We start from the raw sequence: 20,647 nt of genomic DNA, 5'->3' as shown, positions 1-20,647 counted from the left end.
CACGCTCACAGTTCAGCCAATAGGATTCGGGGACAGGGAAAGAACGTCACTCCAATGTATGGAAAGGTGCTAGGCTAGTTATGAGCTATCGTTGATTGTCCGGTTCAACAGCGAGATTTTGCTACATTTAAATCTCTAAAATATACATTCACCAGCTGGAGGAGTCATCTGAGAGGTGTGTGGAAGTATCGCAGCTGTATTTGCGTCCTTATTTCTTTGTGGAGTCATTGTTTGGCACCGGCGGAGCTAGTTAGCGGAGGTTAGCACGTAGCCGCATAGCTACGTCTTGTCTCAAAATGTTTGTTTATACTAAAAAAACAAACATATCCAAGGTTTATATAATATACAGAATAAAAGAGAAGATGTTTATTAATTATTCCGCTTGGTAGCTCTTTAAAGTTATCGCTCGCTCCATGCTTTCTAAAGGCAGGCATGTCCAAAGTCTGGCCCGCGGGGCCAATCGCGGCCCGCTGTCAGAGTTCATGTGGCCCGCAGCTTCGTTTTTTTTTATTAATGACATATTATTATTATTATTATAATTATTTATGGCCTGCCAGGATTGTCAGATACTGTATTGTTGACGTAACGAAGCATTTGAACCTTTTTAAGGACATAACTGGTGTTTAAATCTGTAGATGTGACAGAAATTTTAAGGACATAACTGGTGTTTAAATCTGTAGATGTGACAGAAAATGTCACTTTCTGAATGTTTTTAAACTTAAATGTTAACAGACTTTGCATTACTCATAATAAGTCATGTTTAAAATGAACATTTGTATCAACTTCATGCAAGTTTAACGTATCCCATACAATTTATTCTTTATTATCTGACTCCAGATGTGAAAGTTTTTAGATTTGGTGACATTGTCATTTAAAAAAAAAGATAATTGTGACAATGAAAATAACATTGTTAGAGATCAGTGCTTTTGTATGTAACTTTTATTGGTCATTTCTTAATTTTTAAGATGTTATTATTGGCCCCGTGCATTTTCACGTTTTCAAATCTTGGAAGTTTAACTACGCATTTAACAAAGAAACATGATTACTGAGTTTACAAACTGTGCGACTTAAGATGACAAGTATTGTGCTTTTAACTCTGTTATGTTGCAGTTGCAGGTTAAGTTTGCAGATTCATATTTGTACGTACAAAACACATCTCGTCGCCATGAATTAATATACTCAGGAGAACACAGAATGAACAGCTGCTTTGTTTTATTTTTTTCCATTATTCCTAATGGGTACTTGTACTCTTTATACAGTTTGTTGACTGAAAGAACATGACTCAAACAAGCGTGTGCTTGTGTAACATTTGTTTGCTTTGTGCTATAGACAGACACTTGAATATTTATATTATGAGTGTGTTTGAAGACATGCTAATGACTGCTGTGTAACAGACTGATTAACATTTCGTGTCACTGTTTCAGGTCCGCATCATGGGTGAACCGCAGCAGGTAAGCGCCCTGCCTCCTCCGCCTATGCAGTACATCAAAGAGTACACGGATGAAAACATCCGCAAGGGTCTGGCTCCCAAGCCGCCTCCACCCATCAGAGACAGCTACATGATGTTTGGCAACCAGTTCCAATGCGACGACCTCATCATCAGGCCTCTGGAGAGCCAAGGCATCGAGAGGCTCCATCCCATGCAGTTCGACCACAAGCGAGAGCTTAAGAAGCTCAACATGTCCATCCTCGTGAACTTTCTGGACCTGCTGGACATCCTCATCAAGAGCCCTGGCAGTATAAAGCGCGAAGAGAAGCTCGAGGATTTAAAGCTTCTGTTTGTTCATTTGCACCACCTGATCAATGAATACAGGCCACATCAAGCCAGGGAGACGCTGAGGGTGATGATGGAGGTGCAGAAAAGACAGCGGCTAGAGACGGCTGAGAGGTTCCAGAAACATCTGGAGAGGGTGGTGGAGATGATCCAGGGGTGCCTCGCCTCGTTACCTGATGACTTGCCACAGCTGGAGGGTGCGGATGGTGCTAGTGATGGGACAAGAAGTGTGTCATCGGTAGCTAGTGTTGCGTGTTCCTCTGGGCAGGCCCCCAGGCTGAAAACTGAACCAATGGATGTAGAGGAAGCTGGTGCCAGCTGTATGGCAGCAGGTCAACAGGACAAGAGCGTCCCTACTTCAAAGAGAGACAAAATATGGGACAAAGACGCTGCCATGTGCAGCATTATTGATGAAATTGCTTAAGTTTTCTGTCTTTTTTTGTTTGTCCTTCTATCCTGTGTTTGTTTTTTTTTGTATGCTGTACTTAGATAAATGATGAAGATGGTTGCTGTGTTTCCACCTCTCTCTTTATTTAAAAATCTGTCATGTAGATATTAAGAACAGTTTCCTGTGAAGACATTTGAACAATGTAAATATTACACACACACCAACTTACGGTGCCAACTTTCAGTATTTGTAATAAACTCCAATAAAGAGCTTTCCGATTGCATTAATGCGTGTTGTTGACATTCACACGGCATTGTTGCTATGACGTGTGTCAAATCTAGTGAGAGTTGTTACGGAAAGGGCAGCTTTTATAGACTAATTAGTTATATAGTCATTCCCCCTCACACCCTTTAGGTTTGAAAGTACGTAGCAATATAACCAGTGTTTTGTTGTGTTGTTTAACCTTAACAGTTTCTTACGGAGCCCCTAAAGGGACATGGGGAAAAAATCTTGTGCTCACTAGAAACGTTTCACTTTTCTTTTTTTTTTTCCCCATGTCCCTTTAGGGGCTCCGTAGTTTCTTGCAGGACTTGCATACATTTCCTTATTCGGATCCCCATTTCCTTATTACAACACAGCCAGTTAGGCGTACTCCAGTGACAACAGGCGGTTTAACAAATGTGTATGTGTACATTTGGCCAATGAGAAAAAATATATTTAAAATATAATAAACCTTTAAAGTTAAATATAACATTTAATGGTTGGGTTAGTATCACATTATGTACACACTGTTTCTTTATGTACACACACACACACTGTACAGTATGTTTTGCAACAGGCCATGAAGAAGTGAATCTAACAAGTGCTGCAGAAAACATGTAGTGATTTGTATAACACAGGTTTTGCAACACATTCAGCCTCCTTGTTGCAGTTTGCACCTCCACCACGGGTTTTTGTAACATTACAAAACGGAAGTTTAGACATGACCTAGTTTTTTTTTTTTTTTTTTTTTTTTTTTTCTTCAGGGTATGTAAGTCAAAAGGATGCACATAACAGGGTTTATGTCATGATCTTGCCACCCCGCCCCCCCGGCTGCTGTTTATTATTGTCCTCTGCTGGGATTCCCTTCACTGCGACCAGGTGATTTCCATCCCCTACCTGCACTCTTCACTTTATTATTACTCCAGTGAGCACAAGACAATCAACTATTATATTTAATCAGTGCTTTAATTAAACTAAAATGAAAAAAAAAAAACAAGAACTTTTTTTTGTCGCAGGAATTATGTTATGAAACTCGGCATCTTTGGTTTCACAACAGGGCGGAAAAACCATCCTGACGTCCAATGGGATTGCACGCCGCTGCGTCACGTGGTCTTCATTTTATGTAATGTAATGGTACTCGGTAACCCAGCTTTGTGGCTTTGGAGACGTCTCTGCATGGGTTAAAAGCGGACACGGAGTACTGAAAAAGAAAGAATATTAATGTGCAATTATTCCCGTGTGCTTCGTGCGGCTGTTTTATGGAGTTTGGAGCCGGAGGTTGAAAGCGCATTCAACTGGGAGCTTTTTTTTTTTTCTTCTTCCATGTAACCTAAAGGGAATGCGTCCCAAACCAAGTCTAAGTTAGTGCTGGAAATAGATAAATTTTACACGAAGAGGACATTTGTGAGGAGAGCTGAATTTTGCAGCTGCCCTGCGAGACAGAAACCGGTTCGGGTCCGAGCAGAGGTGATTAAAGAAGGGGACTCGATCACTGTGTCGTTAGGTGTCACTGTTATTTAAATGTCCGTGCAATACTGTCTCACTGTAAAGCCTCTCCGTCCGCTTTGCTTTGCAACATTTTTTTTTTCTCTCCCGGTGTGGGACGTTTTTCTGGTGATATAACCCGTCCACCATGGATCTGCTGGAGTGTCCGCTCTGTCTCTTTCTGATGTGCGAGCCGGTGACCATGTCGTGCGGTCACACTTTCTGCAGGAGGTGCGTGGGGGGTTACCTCCCGTCCAAATGCCCCCTGTGCAAAGAGAGACTAAAACAAAGAGAGGTGAAAAGCATGAAGAATAACGTCTTGCTCATCAGCGTCGTTGAGAAGTGCCGACCCGACGAGACAAAGATGAAGTGCCACATACTGGAGAAGCTCAAAACCGACGAGTTCACGGAAGCTTTACGCATCGCAGACGAGGGGCTGGACATAGGTAAGGGGGCATGTGCAAAACATCATTCCAGCTGCACATGTCTCAGATCTGCTTAACAACACACACACACATACATACACACACACACACACACACACACACAGTTGCCTACGATTTCATACACTTCAATTTGGAGTCGCACTTTTACGCACTGCTCAAAGTTTTTGGCTGGTGCCCAATGCTGGTGCAGCCCATTCTGCTCTATAGAACACAGCACACACAGCTGTGAGATACAGGAGGTGTGATGACAGAAAAGGAGAGGAAACTTGTGTGTGTCTCAAAGCACACATCATTATATTCACTGTGGGAGGCTATTGATGACCTGAATGTATAACTGGGTCAGAAAACAGACGCTCCCTTTTCAAGAGTCTTGTTTGTCCTGTTTGTGCACATTGAACCATTTACACCAACATTTAAACTAACGCTTTGTGCAGCATAAGAAAGTAGTTGCACTGGGAAAAAAAAGTGAATCCGTGGTCCTTCCTATGTAGTCACACACAACATAACAACTAGTGGTACAACAGCTGTTTGAAAAACAGGACACGGACTACAGACAATTTCTGTTTTTAGAGCAAGCTTTCAGTACATTTCTGCTGTCTGCTTATGACCTGAAAAGCAGGGAATGGTTAAGAGGATGTTGTGTAATATTTCCATAGCTAATGCCTTGGATTCCTAGAAACACCCATGCAAACAGATCTGCTGCCTTATATGTACAGCTACTGATCCTTTGTGTCTGCAAATGACCTTATTTTCATGCACGCAACAGCGAGGAAGTACAAGGGACAACTCCTGCCCTAGATGAGTTTACATAGTCAGTAGGGATCGTAGGAGTGTTTGTGCTAAAGTGAATCAGTGTTGAATAACCTACATGTTAGGCCACCTCTGCCAGTCCAATTAAACAATGCTGCCTCCCTCGCTCCAGCCCTCTTGGCTCTTGTGTTCATGACGTCCTCCTCTCTTTTCTTCCTCTCTTTTTTTTCCACTGGCGAGTTGAAGGTTATGCTTTGACAGATTTATTTATTGCTTGATAAGTGGGGCATTCACTCACTGTACAATGTCAGTAAACATGACTCGACCGGAGCAACAGCTTTCAGGAATAGTGACTCTGAGGATTCAAGAGCAGTAGTTTGTACATGCTTTTGTTGAATAATCTTGGTTATGCTGTTGAATGAAATGTGTGTAAATGTCTTTCTCCTTCTCTCCTTCTGTTCTTGTTGTTGTTTTGCATCCTTAGTCCCAGATGATCAGAGTTTGAAGGTGTACAGAGCTGAAGCCAACTTCGGAATGATGCGTTTCTCCGACGCTCTATCAGACCTCGACTACCTCTGCCGCCTTCGTCCTAACTGGACTGAGGTGAGGGAGACAGGAATAGCGTTGATAGCGTTTGCAAAACATTTATGTCTTGCTTTTATTGTGTTTTTTTTTTTTTTCTGCACAGCACGAACAAATCTGTTGAAGTCATCCATCAACGACACCAGATTTAGAGCTGCTATTTCACCTCAGTTCACCTCCTCTTTGCAAGCCTCTGTTGAATTTTAAGTCAACGTGTGCTCCATTAGTTTACCACAAAGAAGCTACTGTGTTTTCTTTTTATATTTTATCCTAGTGTGCAAAACTAACCGCCTTTAAGGCAATTTCCACTTTTTTTTAAATGATGTTATGTTGTTCACGAAGTTATGCAAACTGCTAATTAGGTCATAATGTCATTTAGTCAGTGCCAAAAGGTTTCTCACAGCTATGGCAGAAATGCCTACCATGTAAAATCATTTCTATTGTTATGTTGCAGAACTTACAAATTTCACTAGCGTAGAGTTAAACTGCCAGTGATCCGTAATACAAATGACGATCACTGCTAGAGCAGCAAAAAGTTGCCGCGACATAATTCGGATCAATTTACCGATGACATTAAGTCGAATTTTTATTGTTTTCTGGAGTCAGACACAAGATACAAACAGTGATGTGCCGATCTGACTGTTCTGTCGCAGGGCTTCTTTCGAAAAGGGAATGTACTGCTGGAAATGGGTCAGCAGACAGAAGCTCTCATCCAGTTCCACCGTTGCCTAAATTTACAAGCTGACTTTGTTCCTGCCAAGAGCCAGATCAAGAAGGTTTGTCTATCTTGCTGACAACTGAGGGTCACTTGATGCAAAGTTACACCGAACTTTAATTTAGAAGATGTGGACTGTAATGTATAAATCGGCGAGAGTAGCATTTGTATAAAATGAAACAATTGCATGCGTTTCTTTTTTTAATTATTATTTTCAGTGAGCTGCAGACTGATGAACTTTGGTCTTACAGACTTCATTATAAACAGGCTTCTGTCCATAAATGATGACTTTGAGTTGATTTGAACAATATCATGAATGTGATTTTTCCATTATAGGTAACATCATGGTTCATATGATCATGCATGATCGTCTGCTCTGATTAAAGATTGTTTCCAGTATGTGTCTGTGCAATTATAGGTTTTTCATTAGTTTTTAACTTAAATTTTTTTCCAAGTTTAGTTTTAGTTAGTTTTGTTTTGGTAGCGTGCGTTCTTCCTAGTTATAGTATATTTCATTATGTAATTATTATTGTTGTTGTGATCGTTACAGTAGTAGTACTAATTGTGTGTTGATACTTCTTAAAAGAACTTCTAACTACCACAGTTCTGCAATTCAAACGATATGTTTTGAATCTTGTTAATTAGTTTAGTTTTATTTCCAATTTCAGCAATATAATACTTTTAATCACTTTTTAATTTAGATTTTTTTAGTTTTTAGAACTGGTGAAAATGAAGAAACACATGTATCATTATGAGACTCATCTGTTCCATGTTATGGATTCAAATGGCAGATTCTGGAGGAAGGCGGTGTGGCGGTGCCAGATGAGGTGCCCTGCATTTTGCAAGTGGTGTCCGAGTACCTGAAAGAGCCCTGTCCCATTACCAGCCTCAGCGGCTCCCAGGGCCCGACTCGCCCTGAGGTCCTCAAACGCCCCCCGCATGGGGATGAGGGAGAGGGAAAAGGGAATAGAGAGGCACATCAGGTGAGGAGAATGTTTAATATTTCAATGTGTGCTTTAATGTCTTGGCTGTGGGAGGCGTTTGAATGCAAACACGCTGCAAATTATAACTGATACAACTCTCTTTAAGGGCTCCAAGGTGAAGCATGACTCGGGTACCGAATGCTGCCTCAGCCTCTGCCAGGCCGTTTCCTTCCTCCCTGCTGCTGAAGAGGACGAGGAGATGATGATGAGGAAGGAAGATGGGCATGGGAAGGGTAAGTACATATGCATATTCATCATCATTGTCCTCATCAGGAAATCATACAAACAGCTTTACCATAATTGCCACCAGATGGTTTGAAATTGCAGAATGATTGCAACTTCTTTCTTCAGTAGGACGTTATAACGCTCCTTTCTCTCCCTCTTTTAGATGAAAGTAGTCACTGCAGGGCGAAAACTCTGGGCGTTCTCACTGTGTCAGACTTTGAGTGTCCTCTCTGCATTAGGTCAGTGTGCTGGAGTACTCTCTGATCAATAATGCATTGCTGCCTGTTCCTTGTCTTCCGTAGAGTCATATAACAGGCTGGTTCTGTTTCCGCTCTCTCTCTCTCTCTGGTTAATGTTTACACATACACACAGATACTGTACAAATAACATGGATATCCTTTGTCAGCTAGACTTTTTAAACTAAAGCCTATGCCCTTTCCCTGAAGGTTGTTTTTCGAACCAGTCACTACTCCCTGTGGGCACACCTTCTGTAAAAACTGCATAGAGAGGAGTCTGGATCACAACCTCCGCTGTCCACTTTGCAAACAGCCACTACAAGAGGTAACCACCTACAGACACTTTCATACATCTATTTTTAACCCAAGAGTGTTTCCCCGAAAACATCCCCACTTTGGAAGCTGCTGAGTTTATATTATGCTAATAACACCACATTTAGGTCAGGCATCACTGACGTGCATCACTCCTCTGCTTTAACTTTTTGACAGTTTAATTTTCTAGAAATACACTCCACCCCTGCTAAGTTACAGGACAAGAGAACTTCCCAGTTCCTCAGTTCTCATGCAATAATGAAAACAAATACTAATATAATAATAATAATAATAATAATAATAATAATAAATGAATAAATCTTTATTTTATATCCACAAATTTGAAACAGTTCAGAACTGTACTCTTTTTGCAATATATTGAATTGCTTCTAAGCATCAAAAGGTTGCTATTATAGCAGATTGCTTACACTTTTCTCTTCCCAGTTCTTTAAAAACAGGAAGTACAACCCCACGGCTCTGCTCCAGGACATCATGACCCAACTTTTCCCCTCGCAGCTGGCTGAGAGGAAACAGGTCCATGATGCTGAGATGGCTGAACTGTCCAAGTAGGCACCTACCTCACATAAGCTACACTTCATTTTAGCATATCGAAATACACCCGTATGCAAACATGTTCTGCTTCTTTCTTTTCATCTTTTTCTTTCGTCTCTACAACTTGCAGTCTCACTAAGGACATCCCCATATTCGTTTGCACGGTGGCCTACCCTGGAGTGCCGTGCCCTCTGCACATCTTTGAGCCTCGATATCGGCTGATGATGCGCCGCTGCATGGAGACAGGCACTAAGAAGTTTGGCATGTGCAGCTATGAGCATGGAAAGAGGTATGGAAGTCAATTTAAACAACCTGTTTACATAAAAATTGTAGATTTTGGTTGATAGAATACACAAGAATATGGCCAGTCCTGATCCAGGTGAGGTTAAACAAATTGACATGTGTTTATTATTATTATTATTATTATTATTAGTATTTATTTTATTATTATGATTAGTATTATTATTATTTTATTTTTTTTTTTCTTTGACTGGGCTGACGGGGTATGTAAAAACTGTGCTTGACATTTCTATAACTGTGAAACTCACAGCAGGCTAGGTGGAGCCTGATGGGACTCACAGTGATGCGGCACAAGCAGGCAGCATACTGGGCAAAGTTTAAATCAGTCACATGTGACCCTGAGTGGGTGGGGAAATAGCAGCATGGACGCCAATCTGGTGTGAGATCTGCTGTGTATTTCCACCCCTTACCAGATATGTGTTCCTAGTCCCACTGTATGTTGTCACGATATTGAATTTCCCAGCATTTCTTATTGATATACACCCAACTATTTAAAATATACCACTAATGTTGCATTTAAACATTTAGTTTCAACTTTATAAACCTTTAATCTAGATCTGCCTCATTAAAAATTTCAACTTTATAAACCTTTAATCTAGATCTGCCTCATTAAAAACACTCAGTTAACCACCCTTTAAATGTAAACAGTGTAGATTAAAAACAATTACATTGAAAGAATAAGGCAGAACTAGTAACCCTGCTGAGCTTTCTATGTTTTTTTTAGGCATCCCAGCTAAAAAAGGTGTGAAATTCAATAGTATAGACACAACATGTATGTACCTGTGCACAAAATCTAAAAAAGTTTGAATACATTTTTGGCTTAACATAAATTTTGTCCAACCTTCTTTGCAACACAATGAATATACAGTCTTGCCTTTCTGTGCGTTGACTAATGAGCAAAAATCCTGGTAAGGGATTGGATGGTGTGTGTAAATGTAAAGACTCACGGTTTTGCTTCATGTGCCTCAGGTTTGCAGACTACGGCTGCATGTTAGAGATCCACACTTTGGAGCTGCTGCCTGATGGACGGTCCTATGTGGACACAGTGGGAGGCAGCAGATTCAGAGTGCTTAAAAGAGGCCAGAGAGATGGCTACCACACCGCTGACATAGAGTACTTGGAGGACCTCAAGGTGAGTGGTGCAGAGATCACAAACCATAGCACCACTTTAAGATGATGCACTTGATTACTGAACTTCATCTTCTCCTCTGTCATTCTCTTGATGTTTTTTTTCTTTTTTCTTTTGTCTTTTTCTCGTGTACGTGTCCTCTTCTCTCCCAGGTCGATGGTAGTGAATTGGAGGTTTTGCAGCATCTCCATGACAGTGTGTACCAGCAGGCTCAGGACTGGTACCAGCGTCTTGGCAGCCGCATTCGTGAGCAAATCAACAGGCAGTACGGCACAATGCCAGATAAGGAGGAAAACATTCAGGTTGGAGCCTAAGCAGAGATGTTTAGTAATTCTTAAACTTTAGAACAACATATTTCTCTAACAGTGACCAGGTTTTTAGGTCCGCTTCCTACAAATTATGCAAACACATTCATACAAAACATTCATGCAAACCAAAGTCTAGTATATATCAGTTTTATCCATGCACCGTTCGTCTGTTCTTATCAACAGGAAATAAAAAATGAATTCGCAACAAACTAGTTTTTGATTGTCACTGTCTGCTTTTCTTTTTATATTCAGTTATTGTAGTCCAACCTTTTTCAATCAAACTGCACTCAGAACTCCATTACTGCACAACACTAACATTAAATTTACAACAATAAAAACAGACGTTTTATATATTCTCATTTCAGTGGAATAAATAGGAAAGATTGGCTATTTGTAAGATGAAAAAGACACAATGTAAAAAATACAAAACATTAAAAAGTGCTTGAAAAATAAGTAGCAGTAATGTTGATGTTTTACATTTCTATTCTAATCCTTTTGTAACTGTCCTCTAGGCCTCGTCCAACGGTCCTGCCTGGTGCTGGTGGCTGCTCTCTGTCCTCCAGCTGGACCCAGCCTATCAAACCACCGTCCTGTCCCTGACGTCACTCAAAGACCGCTTGGGACACGTCCGCCTCGTTCTTGAATACTTCTCTCAGAGTTAGAACCCGCAGCACAGTGGCATCGTGGCCGCAACCATCTGAGAGTCAAACATTGCACACACACACATACGAATGGAGTGAAATCAAAGAATTCCCTCACAGCACAGAGGTTGGGTTTTTGAAATCTGGTGGTCCATGGAGGGACTGTTAAAAGTCACAGCTCAGGGCCAAATCATTTGGTCAATGGCAGAAAGAGAGTAATTTTCTTACTTAACACGGTGCAGTAGTACCGAGTCAGGTTTAAGTTGTTTGAGTTTGCGTATGTTTTCTTAATGACATTTTTCTTCCCTGGGAATTTCAGAACGCACATTGTTCTTGCTTTAAAAGTAAGAACTCCAGGGTTGACCAAAGATTTGTCTGTTATTTAAGGTCCATAAAAAAGTGGTAAATTATTATTTGCAGATAAATCAATTTTCCTAATGATATAGCTGAAAATAGACACTAGGTGTCACTGTCCTGATGATGAACATGCAACAGCAGTATACTAGTACTGTCATGAGTCGCTTATTAAAATCAAACTGTTTGCATCAACATAGCCACGTTTGGAGTGCGGCTAAACATTAATAGCAGAATGTTTTAGGATCATGCACATCAGGGGATTTAATTAAGGTTCATGTTTTGCAGGTAATCATTTTGAATACATGGATATAGCTGAAGGACACTACTGCTGTATTACACTACATGTTGTATCTATTGGCCTTAACAGCCATTGACGGTGGCTCATTTTATGCTATTGAATATTCCTAAAAGATCCCTGTTTACTATTGGTATTATTTGCAATAATAATTTATAGTGTCACATGGAATAGCAGCAGCAGCTGGATGCTTTTTCTTTTTTCCTAAACGAATGAAAGCTGCTGATGTTCTGCTGTATTTGGATCCTGCTTGTTCTCATCTGACAGGAAAAGAAAGTCTGTGAAGTCATAACAACGAGAATAGGCTGTCAGTGAACGGGAGATGGAGGCAGTACTAGCTTTGTATAACAATATGAACCTGCGTGATTATGTATGTTGATGGTGAGGTATTGATGCAGCACTTTATGTATGTGTGCCAGCTGTAAATGTGTCATTTTTCTGTGAGCTGCCATCTGTGTTAGCAGGTTTTGTTTTCTTTTGTTTTTAATTTAAATTACATATGATGCTGTGAAGTGATGCATCAATCCAAGGAGACAGTGTTTAACATCTCTTGTGCGAGGATAAACTCCTCCAGATTAAGCTAGAGCCTGACTAGGGCTAAGTCCCCGTGCGGTGCCTCTGTGTCGGACTTATCACCTCTGTCTGGCCCCTCTACCACCGGCCCGTTATTGTGCCTTTGAGTGCCTGGGCCAGCTCACGAGACGACCTGCGAGTCTCTACACCACATCAAGGATGGAGCTTTATTCCATGGAATGTTGAAGCTGCAATGTTATGTTAAATTAACTTACAAATACGGCTCAGACTGGGTTTTGTTTTTCAACTTTGATAAACGTGCCATAGATATTTCTGTGTTTTATGGGTAATAGTCAGCTGAAGTTCACTTTAGACTAACTTCATAGACTCTGAAGTTAATCTTCAGTGCCTTTTTTTTATGGTGGACGGTAAACTACAATCTCTTTGTGGCCAACATATCACTTTAAAAACAGTGAGAATCAGTCCAGAAAACATTCTTCTAGATAGAGTTCGTACACCACAGAACTGCAGCCCTGTTAACCTGATATTGTAAATATAGTTTAGACATAAAGGGGGTAATCATGACACTTGATATGGCCCTCCAAAAAAAGTCCAACAAAAGGATGATTCAGTGGATGGATTGGTGGATAGTGGGGCAGCATTTGGTTACCTGATAAACAGGCACAGAACTCCCTCACTAAGCCTTTACTCAAGGGCAACCGTTTTTTCCATTTCTTAAAAAATGTTTTCTGTAATTTGAGTTTAGAGTAAAAGACTTGAATGTGCCACCTATCACAGCATGTCTCCAAAGCTAGTAGTGCTGATTTGACTGCCTGACTGAAGATTACATACCTTTTAAAGGTTTTTTTTTTTTTGCTACCGATTATGATGAAAGCTCACTCAAAACAAAAAAGGGACTGAGATTCTGAGAATCTTTGAATGACCTGCCTCATAAACCTTTGTGATAAACACATGGTCCATGGCAGCTGAGGTGAATTTCACTCCTTTGCTACTTCTTATCAGGGAAGTATTATTTTTGTACAGCGAAATCATTTTGTGTTTGCTTTCAGATGCCCTCTCACACTATTGTTTCTCTCTTTTTCAAATCATGGATATTTTTGTGTGTCACTTTTATCAAGACGCCACCGTTCACATCACAAACAGAACTTAGTACATACTCACCAACGTGTGATTAAACGCTCAATATATTTGAAAGATAAACTATTGCACCCCCCTTATTTTGAACTCAACTCTAGCTTTAATTTGCCTATAAACTTTTAATAGGTTCGACTTTGATGCCGCTAATGCACCACAGCACAGTCGTAATTTTCCATCTGATTTAGGCTGTAGCTTTTGCCCTGGCAGATATCCTTTAGCCATAGTTGCACTGCGATCAGAAAATGTCCTCTAACACAGTGAAAAACAATTTGCACTGAATCCACATTGTTATAAGTGATCAGCTCTTGGTGGCAATGCAGCGTGAGAAGAGTCTAGACTTTTTTGTATTTTGGAAAGGCAGCATGATGGCGTGTTCTTGCTAGGTGTTGCAGCTTGCAGGAAATTTTGGTTGATGTGGTCTGATGGTCAGTGGTCTGTGGTCTGCATGAACTACTCATATGTGTTGTTATTCTCTACAGTCTGCGCTCAAATACCTCAATGCTAGTATTGAGTATATTTAAAACCAACTGAAACGAAAGCAATTTCTGTCCCATTGATTTGTATTCATTCCTCCACCTCCAAGCCAAGAACAACAAAATATCTTCATCTGATCATTTTTCATTTGCTTGCTGTCCCGGATGACATTTTCAATGTTGTTGTAAATAAAGCTTTTCAAAGCACATTCTGCATTGTCCTTATTTAACGTGCATGTCTCGTGTCTTGAGCGATTTCGAATATTGTGCCACCAATTTTTCTGATCATTGACGTGACATTACAAGCCAAATGGAAGTGGCGAGATCTGTTGCAATTCACAGCATGACAGAAATTGGTGTGAGGGGAGGGGTGGTGGAAGTGAAACGTGCCTCACATGCTGATAGCGAGACACTTTGGCATGGAAACAGTTATAATTACTGGAGAGATCTGTGGAGTGCTGCAGCTGCAGCAGAATGAAACAAGCCCTAGGCCTGCTCTCGTGGATGGAAATTAAAATGAGAAAAGACAGAAGGTATTCCCAGTGAATGTCCGTTTGGATGATATTTTTAGATTAGATTGGAACCATGACTGTGCACACACAGAAAAAGGAAATGGGTTATATCAAAGTTACCTATTTGTTCCATTCATATTCATTTGTTATGTTCTGTCATGGGACAGTCTTTCTGATTTATAGTTGTTATTACTTTTTATCCAATGCGGACTAAAGAAAGACACTGCAAAGTGTCATATTCATGCAGCACGATCAAAAATATATATGAAATATGTGGACAAACCTTTTCATACAGTAAAACAATTCAAGACAAACACATGCTATGAACAAACATACCACCAGGGGGCAGTGTGTAGCTGTGGTAGGATGGTAGAGTGTCACACAGATGGAATCATACTTTACAAAAACATCTCATGAGATTATGACTTTTCCATTTCATAAAGGCTACAAATGAGCATGGCAGTGTCACAAATAGGGTCAGAAGTTAGATTTCTGTCTGCCAGGGGGAACCAATCCTATGAAACAAGCTGCGAAGGAAGTAATTATTTCCCATGCGGCTAAAAAGAACTCAAATTAGTGAAAGTAAAAGAGGATGTGTGAGTGTAGGTGTGCGTGCACACTCCTCCATGCATGAGAAGGGGGGGAAACAGTGTAGCAGAAGTGAGGCACGTTTCCTGCCAGCGTCTTCTGCATAGGAAGCAGGCAGATGAAAAGAGGTTTCACTGGCTTCAGCGGGGTTCTGTAATGCAGCTCAGCGTCTACATCAAAGCCCATTACATTTGAAGAATGCCACAGCTTTTCTGTACTAAATTGATCCATCGGCTTGCGCTGACTCCCTGCTTGTGTATGACTGAGTAAGGATGACAGGCGTTTTGTAGGAGTTATCGCAAAAAGGGGGAACTGGCTGTGGTTATGTGTGTGTGTATGTGTGTTTGGTTTTTGTGTGTGTTTTTGTATTTCTGCTGTTAAGAGGACCAAGTTTCCTCACAGGGGTGGAATGATGAAGAAAGTCCCTCACAGAGAGGATGTTTTGGCAGGGGCGGGTCCAGAGAGTTTTCTGTTGGGGGGCACAGGGGGTAACAACAATTAATCTCACTGATCGCCCACTTCAGTATTTATATTGTACAGTTACACACTGTTTATGTTTTCATCTTGCTTTTCTTGACTACTTTAAATCTGCTGGGTATAACACAGAACACCAGAATATTTGCTGTACAAAGTTAGTCAGACGTTAGTGCTTCTAGCTTGCATCGCAGTGTTCTGTGTAGTAATCAGTTTTAAGCACCACTTAAATTCTTACAATGTAACAACAATATCCTATGATAATAAAATATAAAAATATATATATAAATCTAAAAAATAGAATAAAATGCTCAGTGTTCTGTGTAGTTATCAGTTTTAATAAGACTAAGCACAGTCATCACAATGCAATTTAGAACAGTAACAATAATATCTTAACATCAGCAGTGCTCAGCTTTGTACAGCAAACACATGAGTGCAGTGTGCTGTAATCAGTTTTTAGTCACCACTGGCTGCAGCTGTCACCAGGGTCAGTCCTCTCTCCCTTTGTGCATCTGAAGTATTGATTGACACAGTCAACACTTCATTCATTCTATTTTTTCATTGAACATACATGATTTTGATGATTTAAAAAGAAACAAAAAACATATAGCATTAATTGCAGATATTTAACAAATACACAATTTTGTGTGTAAAGTGCATAGTGCCAGTTTTATACTATGAAAAGCAACATGTTAATTGAACTGCACCAACACCTGAAGTGTTTAAGAACACGTTTCCATGCAAATTGAACTAAATTAGGCCCAAATGGAACTGAAGTTGGCAAAACTTTGTTGTGACTGTCTTAAAGAACCTGTAGTGTTATGTTCTTACCTTAAGAGCATCACTTTGCAAAAAAAAAAAGTCTGTGACTGGTGAAGTTACACGAGTTCATCAGCAGAGCCACTTCCTTCCTTTTTCTTCAAAATAAAAGCCTTCATGAGTAACACAGTCTAGTCACACAAGGTTTCAGCTTTGCTTCCGATCTAACACAATGACTGACATTACCATGAGTCAATGACCATTGGGGCGGCCCACGGGGTGGCATGTGAATTTATGTTAGGTAAAGGTCAATGTGAGAAGTGCAACATGGAGAATTAGAGTTAAGATGAGTGTTTCAGTCCTGAAAAGCATATTAATACAAATGAGTGTGCGTATGTGTGTGAATCTTTAATAATTACCCCCCATAATTACGGTACGACTCACAGGCGTCTTGACTAAAATAGACTATGCTCTCTGTGCAATGTGGAACAGCAAAGACGGCCGCAGAGTGCATCAGAAGATGAATGCAGCTCTGTTGTCATAGGAACAAAATCCAGCCTGGCAAAGCACAATGTCAAGAACAGGATTATCAATTAGGAAATTAAGAAACTTTGCCTTTGAAGTGAAAGGCATTTTGTTTTGTTTAGCTCACAATAGCATGAAAGACAACACGCGGGGAGTTAATTCCCGCAGATGTAAGTGTGGTGAATTGACGCTGAGTGAAGTGGAGAGGGAGATAGTGGCAAAGAGCTCAAGTTGCCAAATCTGTGTGTGTGTGTGTGTGTGTGTGTGTGTGTGTATGTGTGTGTGTGTGTTTTGAAATGTTCAATGCCCCTCTTCTTTGGAGGATTGGAGTTTTTTCCCCCAGTGTGTACGTGCAGTCAGTATGCGTGAGTTCTCCTGTGCGTTTGAAGCTGATAAACCTTGCTTGTTTCTGTCTTTGTATAATCCCCTCGAGTGTCAACGCGATGATAAACCCACAAGTATACTCCTGTGTGACAGTGCCTCTGCAAAGTCAAGGTAAACGTATTGGCCATAAAGAGACACAAACATGAGAAACAGAGGAAGATAAAGAGACGCAGGAGAGTTGCGTCACAGGATTAGACTACAGAACTTTCTTTTCTTCGTCTGAAAGCGCTTTTCTTTCCACCCGAGCAAAGACACTTGATAACTCAAACATTAAACCTGTAGTTTGTGAGCTGAACAAAAGAATCTGACCTCCTATGCTGCGTTATTGACAGACGAACATGTCAAAAAAAAAGATGGATGAGATATCCCTTTGCTCCACTATAAAGAATTCTCTGAGGCAGAGAAGAAAAAGAAAAACATGAATGTCCTTTAATGTTATGCTGATCTCTTGTAGGGAAAAAACCCACAAAAAACAAATGAAGCAGAATCGCCTGCTGAGAGATGAAGGACAAGAGAAACAGGAAGCTGGGAGGGGGGCACCGCAGGAGATGTGATGTCATGCTACTGGCTCACTGATTCGTAGAGTTACCGCCTGTTGAGACACACACCTGGCTGTGGGGCTGCTTGCGTACGGTCCACACAGTTGTCTGAAGCGGTCTGTGTGCATGCCATGTTGCTTGTGTATATTTATGCACCTGAAGGACAGAGAGAGAGAGAGAGAGAGAGAGAGAGAGAGAGAGAGAGAGACAAGTGTAATGACGAGTTTTAAAACGCAGTGTGAGTGTGTGTGACGTGTGCATTCTTCATTCTCCATCTGCATGATGTATTGTGCGTACAATAGATGTTTAAGGGTGTGTTTCCATGTGTGTCCAAGGCCAGCTGTATGCTCCGAGGCCAAATGTGATTCATCGTGTTTGCAAATGTGGCAAAACTGTTACGACCAAACTATAAAATAGAGCCACATTTGGCTCTACCAGCGGCGGTGTGTGTTTAGCATAATTTGGTTTATCTCTCTGGAGTAAAGTTTCAGCATATCTGATTGATTTAACTTTGCTATTTTTATGGATAAATGATTTATCGCTTTCCAATATATCCTTTAAACTGTGACTCTCAAGGTCCTCAATCTGCCCAGGCACGCTATTATCCCTTTAAATCTCACCGACCCACTGTTGTGGGTTAGTCATTATGAACTCATGCCCTGCAGCTAAACCTGGTTCAGAACTCACATAGGTTTATTTCAGATTCTAGGGGAGAAGCTGAAGAATTCAAGATACTAAATATGCCAGGGGAAATGAAAACGATGCACAATGCATGCAGAATATTTCCACTTGATGGAGGTGTGTAGCTATAAAAACATCTCAAAAGTTGTTGAAATGTTGTATAGTGTCTTGAAACAAGCTGATACAGAAAAGATTGTCAGATGATCAGATTATTTTTTCCAACAATGAAGCTACAAACCAAAACTTTACAGTTCCCCTTAGCTATCTAGAGTGTTTTCAGCTAATTGTTTGGTTTTTACTGCTCATTAGTGGTGTGCGATACTGCATATTTTGGTATCGATCCGATACCAAGTAAATACAGGTCAGTATAAATAAGGTGGATGCGTCATTGAATTGCTAAATCTGTGTGCAAACATATGTTTGCTGAAACCGCAGCATTGCAAACAAGAGCGGAACTTAAAGTAAAGAATCGATCTTACCAGGCTAGTATCAATCCGATACCGATACCGACTTAGTATCGATATCATCGATATTTGGATCGATCCGCCCACCACTACTGCTCACAACTTGGGCTTTTTGTCTCACTGAATTCCTGATATAACATACAACCTCTTTTAATATAGAGCCTCTAACTACTGTATATTACTTTGCCAGAACCAATAGACAAGAGCTAGACATTTCACTCAAAAGGAGAATTATTAGCCCATTACTTACCAGAGTGGCCAAGTAAAATAAAAAAAAGGATTGCCTCAAGGAGAAATCTGAATGTCAAGGGGTTAAATTAAACTTTCAAAAGATTTTAAAATCTTTGGCGGAACCAGTGATAAGTGCTTTAGACACGATAGAGCAGAGAACAAGTCACACCAGGCTCTCAAAGTTCAGAACATTGCAGAGAAGGCCAAAGACAAATATTTAGTTTAAATGAAAGGATGACAGGAAGCTAAGAGACATATGGGAGAGATAACTTTTGAATAACGACCATCTGAACAATGAAAAACGGCGTGAAAGATCATATCTACCAGTTCCAAAGACAATGGCGAGGATAATGATCATGATAAAGGTGATGAAAGAAGGAAATCAGCAGTTGAAGAAAGGGGAGACGATGCAGAAGAAGTGCGGAAACGGGATTCAGAGGAGAGAAAAAACGAGATAACAGGACACAGTGATTCAGAGGCCAGCTCAATTTGACAAATATGCACGTTTCAGCCAATACAGTGCTATCAGTCTATTTCATCTCGTCACCTAGTGGTCATAGTTTTCCCAGCAGCAAGTCATCATAGTGTTCTCACGGAGGAGTGCGTCTCACCTCTTCAGGTGAATTTGGGATTTAAGTTTGTTGCAAAGCAGGTGCGTCTGGAAGATAAGGCGACGTCTGAATGGAAACAGCGGAAGCCAAAACTGTGCATGAGATCATATTTATCGTTCAGTCTTCGGGTCTTATCATTACAATAAGTCCTGTAACAAAGGAACAATACACAGCGACGGGGAGAAGTGAAAAATCAGCAGTGGCGTGGATAAAGAACAACAAAAAAAGAAGAATGAAGTGTTTCTTTTTTCCTGCAGCATGGGCGCCATGAGTCAATAACTGCTTTGATTTGAAGCATCTCAGCGTCACTGAGCACAGGGACTTTCTCAGATTTTGATGTTTGGTTGTCATGGAGGCGAAGCGGTCGGCCTTGGTTACCATTACATTGATAATCTGCTCACTGGGCATTTCTTAATTAGATCACTGTTGGACGCAGACACCCTGTGTACCCAGAGACAATATTTAAAAAGGTGTGTGCGTGTGTGCATGAAAATATCTTAATATCTTGTCTTTGCATCTGCATATCTATCTACGAGCGTGTGTGTGTGTCTGTGCATGTGAGTGTGTATATTCAGACTATGTGTTCTCTGAGCCTCCCTCGGGGCTGCTGTACAAACAGTAGACGTCAGCATCTGTAGAAACAAACAGTCCTCGCATTTTTTAAATAGGCACTTAGGGCTGGCAATGAAACTCATTTATCAATATTTTGACTTGCCCAATATGCCTGAAAATGCTCCAACGTGAGGCCAGAACTACTTTAATAAATTCACGAGTACATGTAAAAATTTTAAGACTCAAATCCAGAGAAATGAAAAAAAAAGAAAAGTGGTCATCTTTGGATAGATGAGAAACAAATCTGTCCTAATGCTGAGTGGCATTAGGCCTGGATCATCAGGGGCGCATGGCGTTTTCAGTTTTGAGCCGTACGACTGAACGTACCTCATTAGATCTGCAAGTTCTGACAGATGAATATTCATTTGAGGAAGTTTATCTTTT

The 20,647-nt window shown here is 40.6% G+C and overlaps 2 protein-coding genes across 2 annotated transcripts; both read left to right on the top strand.

Moving 5' to 3' along the window:
• The first annotated feature begins 10 nt into the window (after window positions 1–10).
• Window positions 11–2,447, top strand: med7 (mediator complex subunit 7). Its single transcript, XM_010737091.3, has 2 exons — window positions 11–175; window positions 1,425–2,447. The coding sequence occupies exon 2, from the start codon at window positions 1,434–1,436 to the stop codon at window positions 2,196–2,198; it is 765 nt and encodes a 254-aa protein (XP_010735393.2). The 5' UTR covers window positions 11–175; window positions 1,425–1,433; the 3' UTR covers window positions 2,199–2,447.
• A 1,003-nt stretch (window positions 2,448–3,450) lies between these two features.
• On the top strand, window positions 3,451–14,092 carry lonrf4 (LON peptidase N-terminal domain and ring finger 4). The gene is made up of 12 exons (XM_027284337.1): window positions 3,451–4,354; window positions 5,589–5,707; window positions 6,340–6,462; window positions 7,193–7,384; window positions 7,491–7,617; window positions 7,773–7,848; window positions 8,056–8,170; window positions 8,602–8,723; window positions 8,840–8,998; window positions 9,979–10,141; window positions 10,291–10,440; window positions 10,959–14,092. Exons 1-12 carry the CDS (start codon window positions 4,057–4,059, stop codon window positions 11,106–11,108), a joined length of 1,794 nt encoding a protein of 597 aa, XP_027140138.1. The 5' UTR covers window positions 3,451–4,056; the 3' UTR covers window positions 11,109–14,092.
• The last annotated feature ends 6,555 nt before the right edge of the window (window positions 14,093–20,647 follow it).

The sequence above is a fragment of the Larimichthys crocea genome, chromosome I (genome assembly GCF_000972845.2).
Source record: "Larimichthys crocea isolate SSNF chromosome I, L_crocea_2.0, whole genome shotgun sequence".
Classification (NCBI taxonomy): domain Eukaryota; kingdom Metazoa; phylum Chordata; class Actinopteri; family Sciaenidae; genus Larimichthys; species Larimichthys crocea.
Note: the sequence above shows the minus strand (reverse complement) of the source record. Positions and strands in the feature narration are given on the sequence as shown.

Bases quoted from the DNA above. Each gene is read 5' to 3' on its own strand.
- lonrf4 (XM_027284337.1), top strand. From the start codon at position 4,057: ATGGATCTGCTGGAGTGTCCGCTCTGTCTCTTTCTGATGTGCGAGCCG. The intron at 7,618-7,772 runs GTAAGTACATAT...TCCCTCTTTTAG, and splicing joins GGAAGATGGGCATGGGAAGG to ATGAAAGTAGTCACTGCAGG. The intron at 7,849-8,055 runs GTCAGTGTGCTG...CTTTCCCTGAAG, and splicing joins GAGTGTCCTCTCTGCATTAG to GTTGTTTTTCGAACCAGTCA.
- med7 (XM_010737091.3), top strand. From the start codon at position 1,434: ATGGGTGAACCGCAGCAGGTAAGCGCCCTGCCTCCTCCGCCTATGCAG.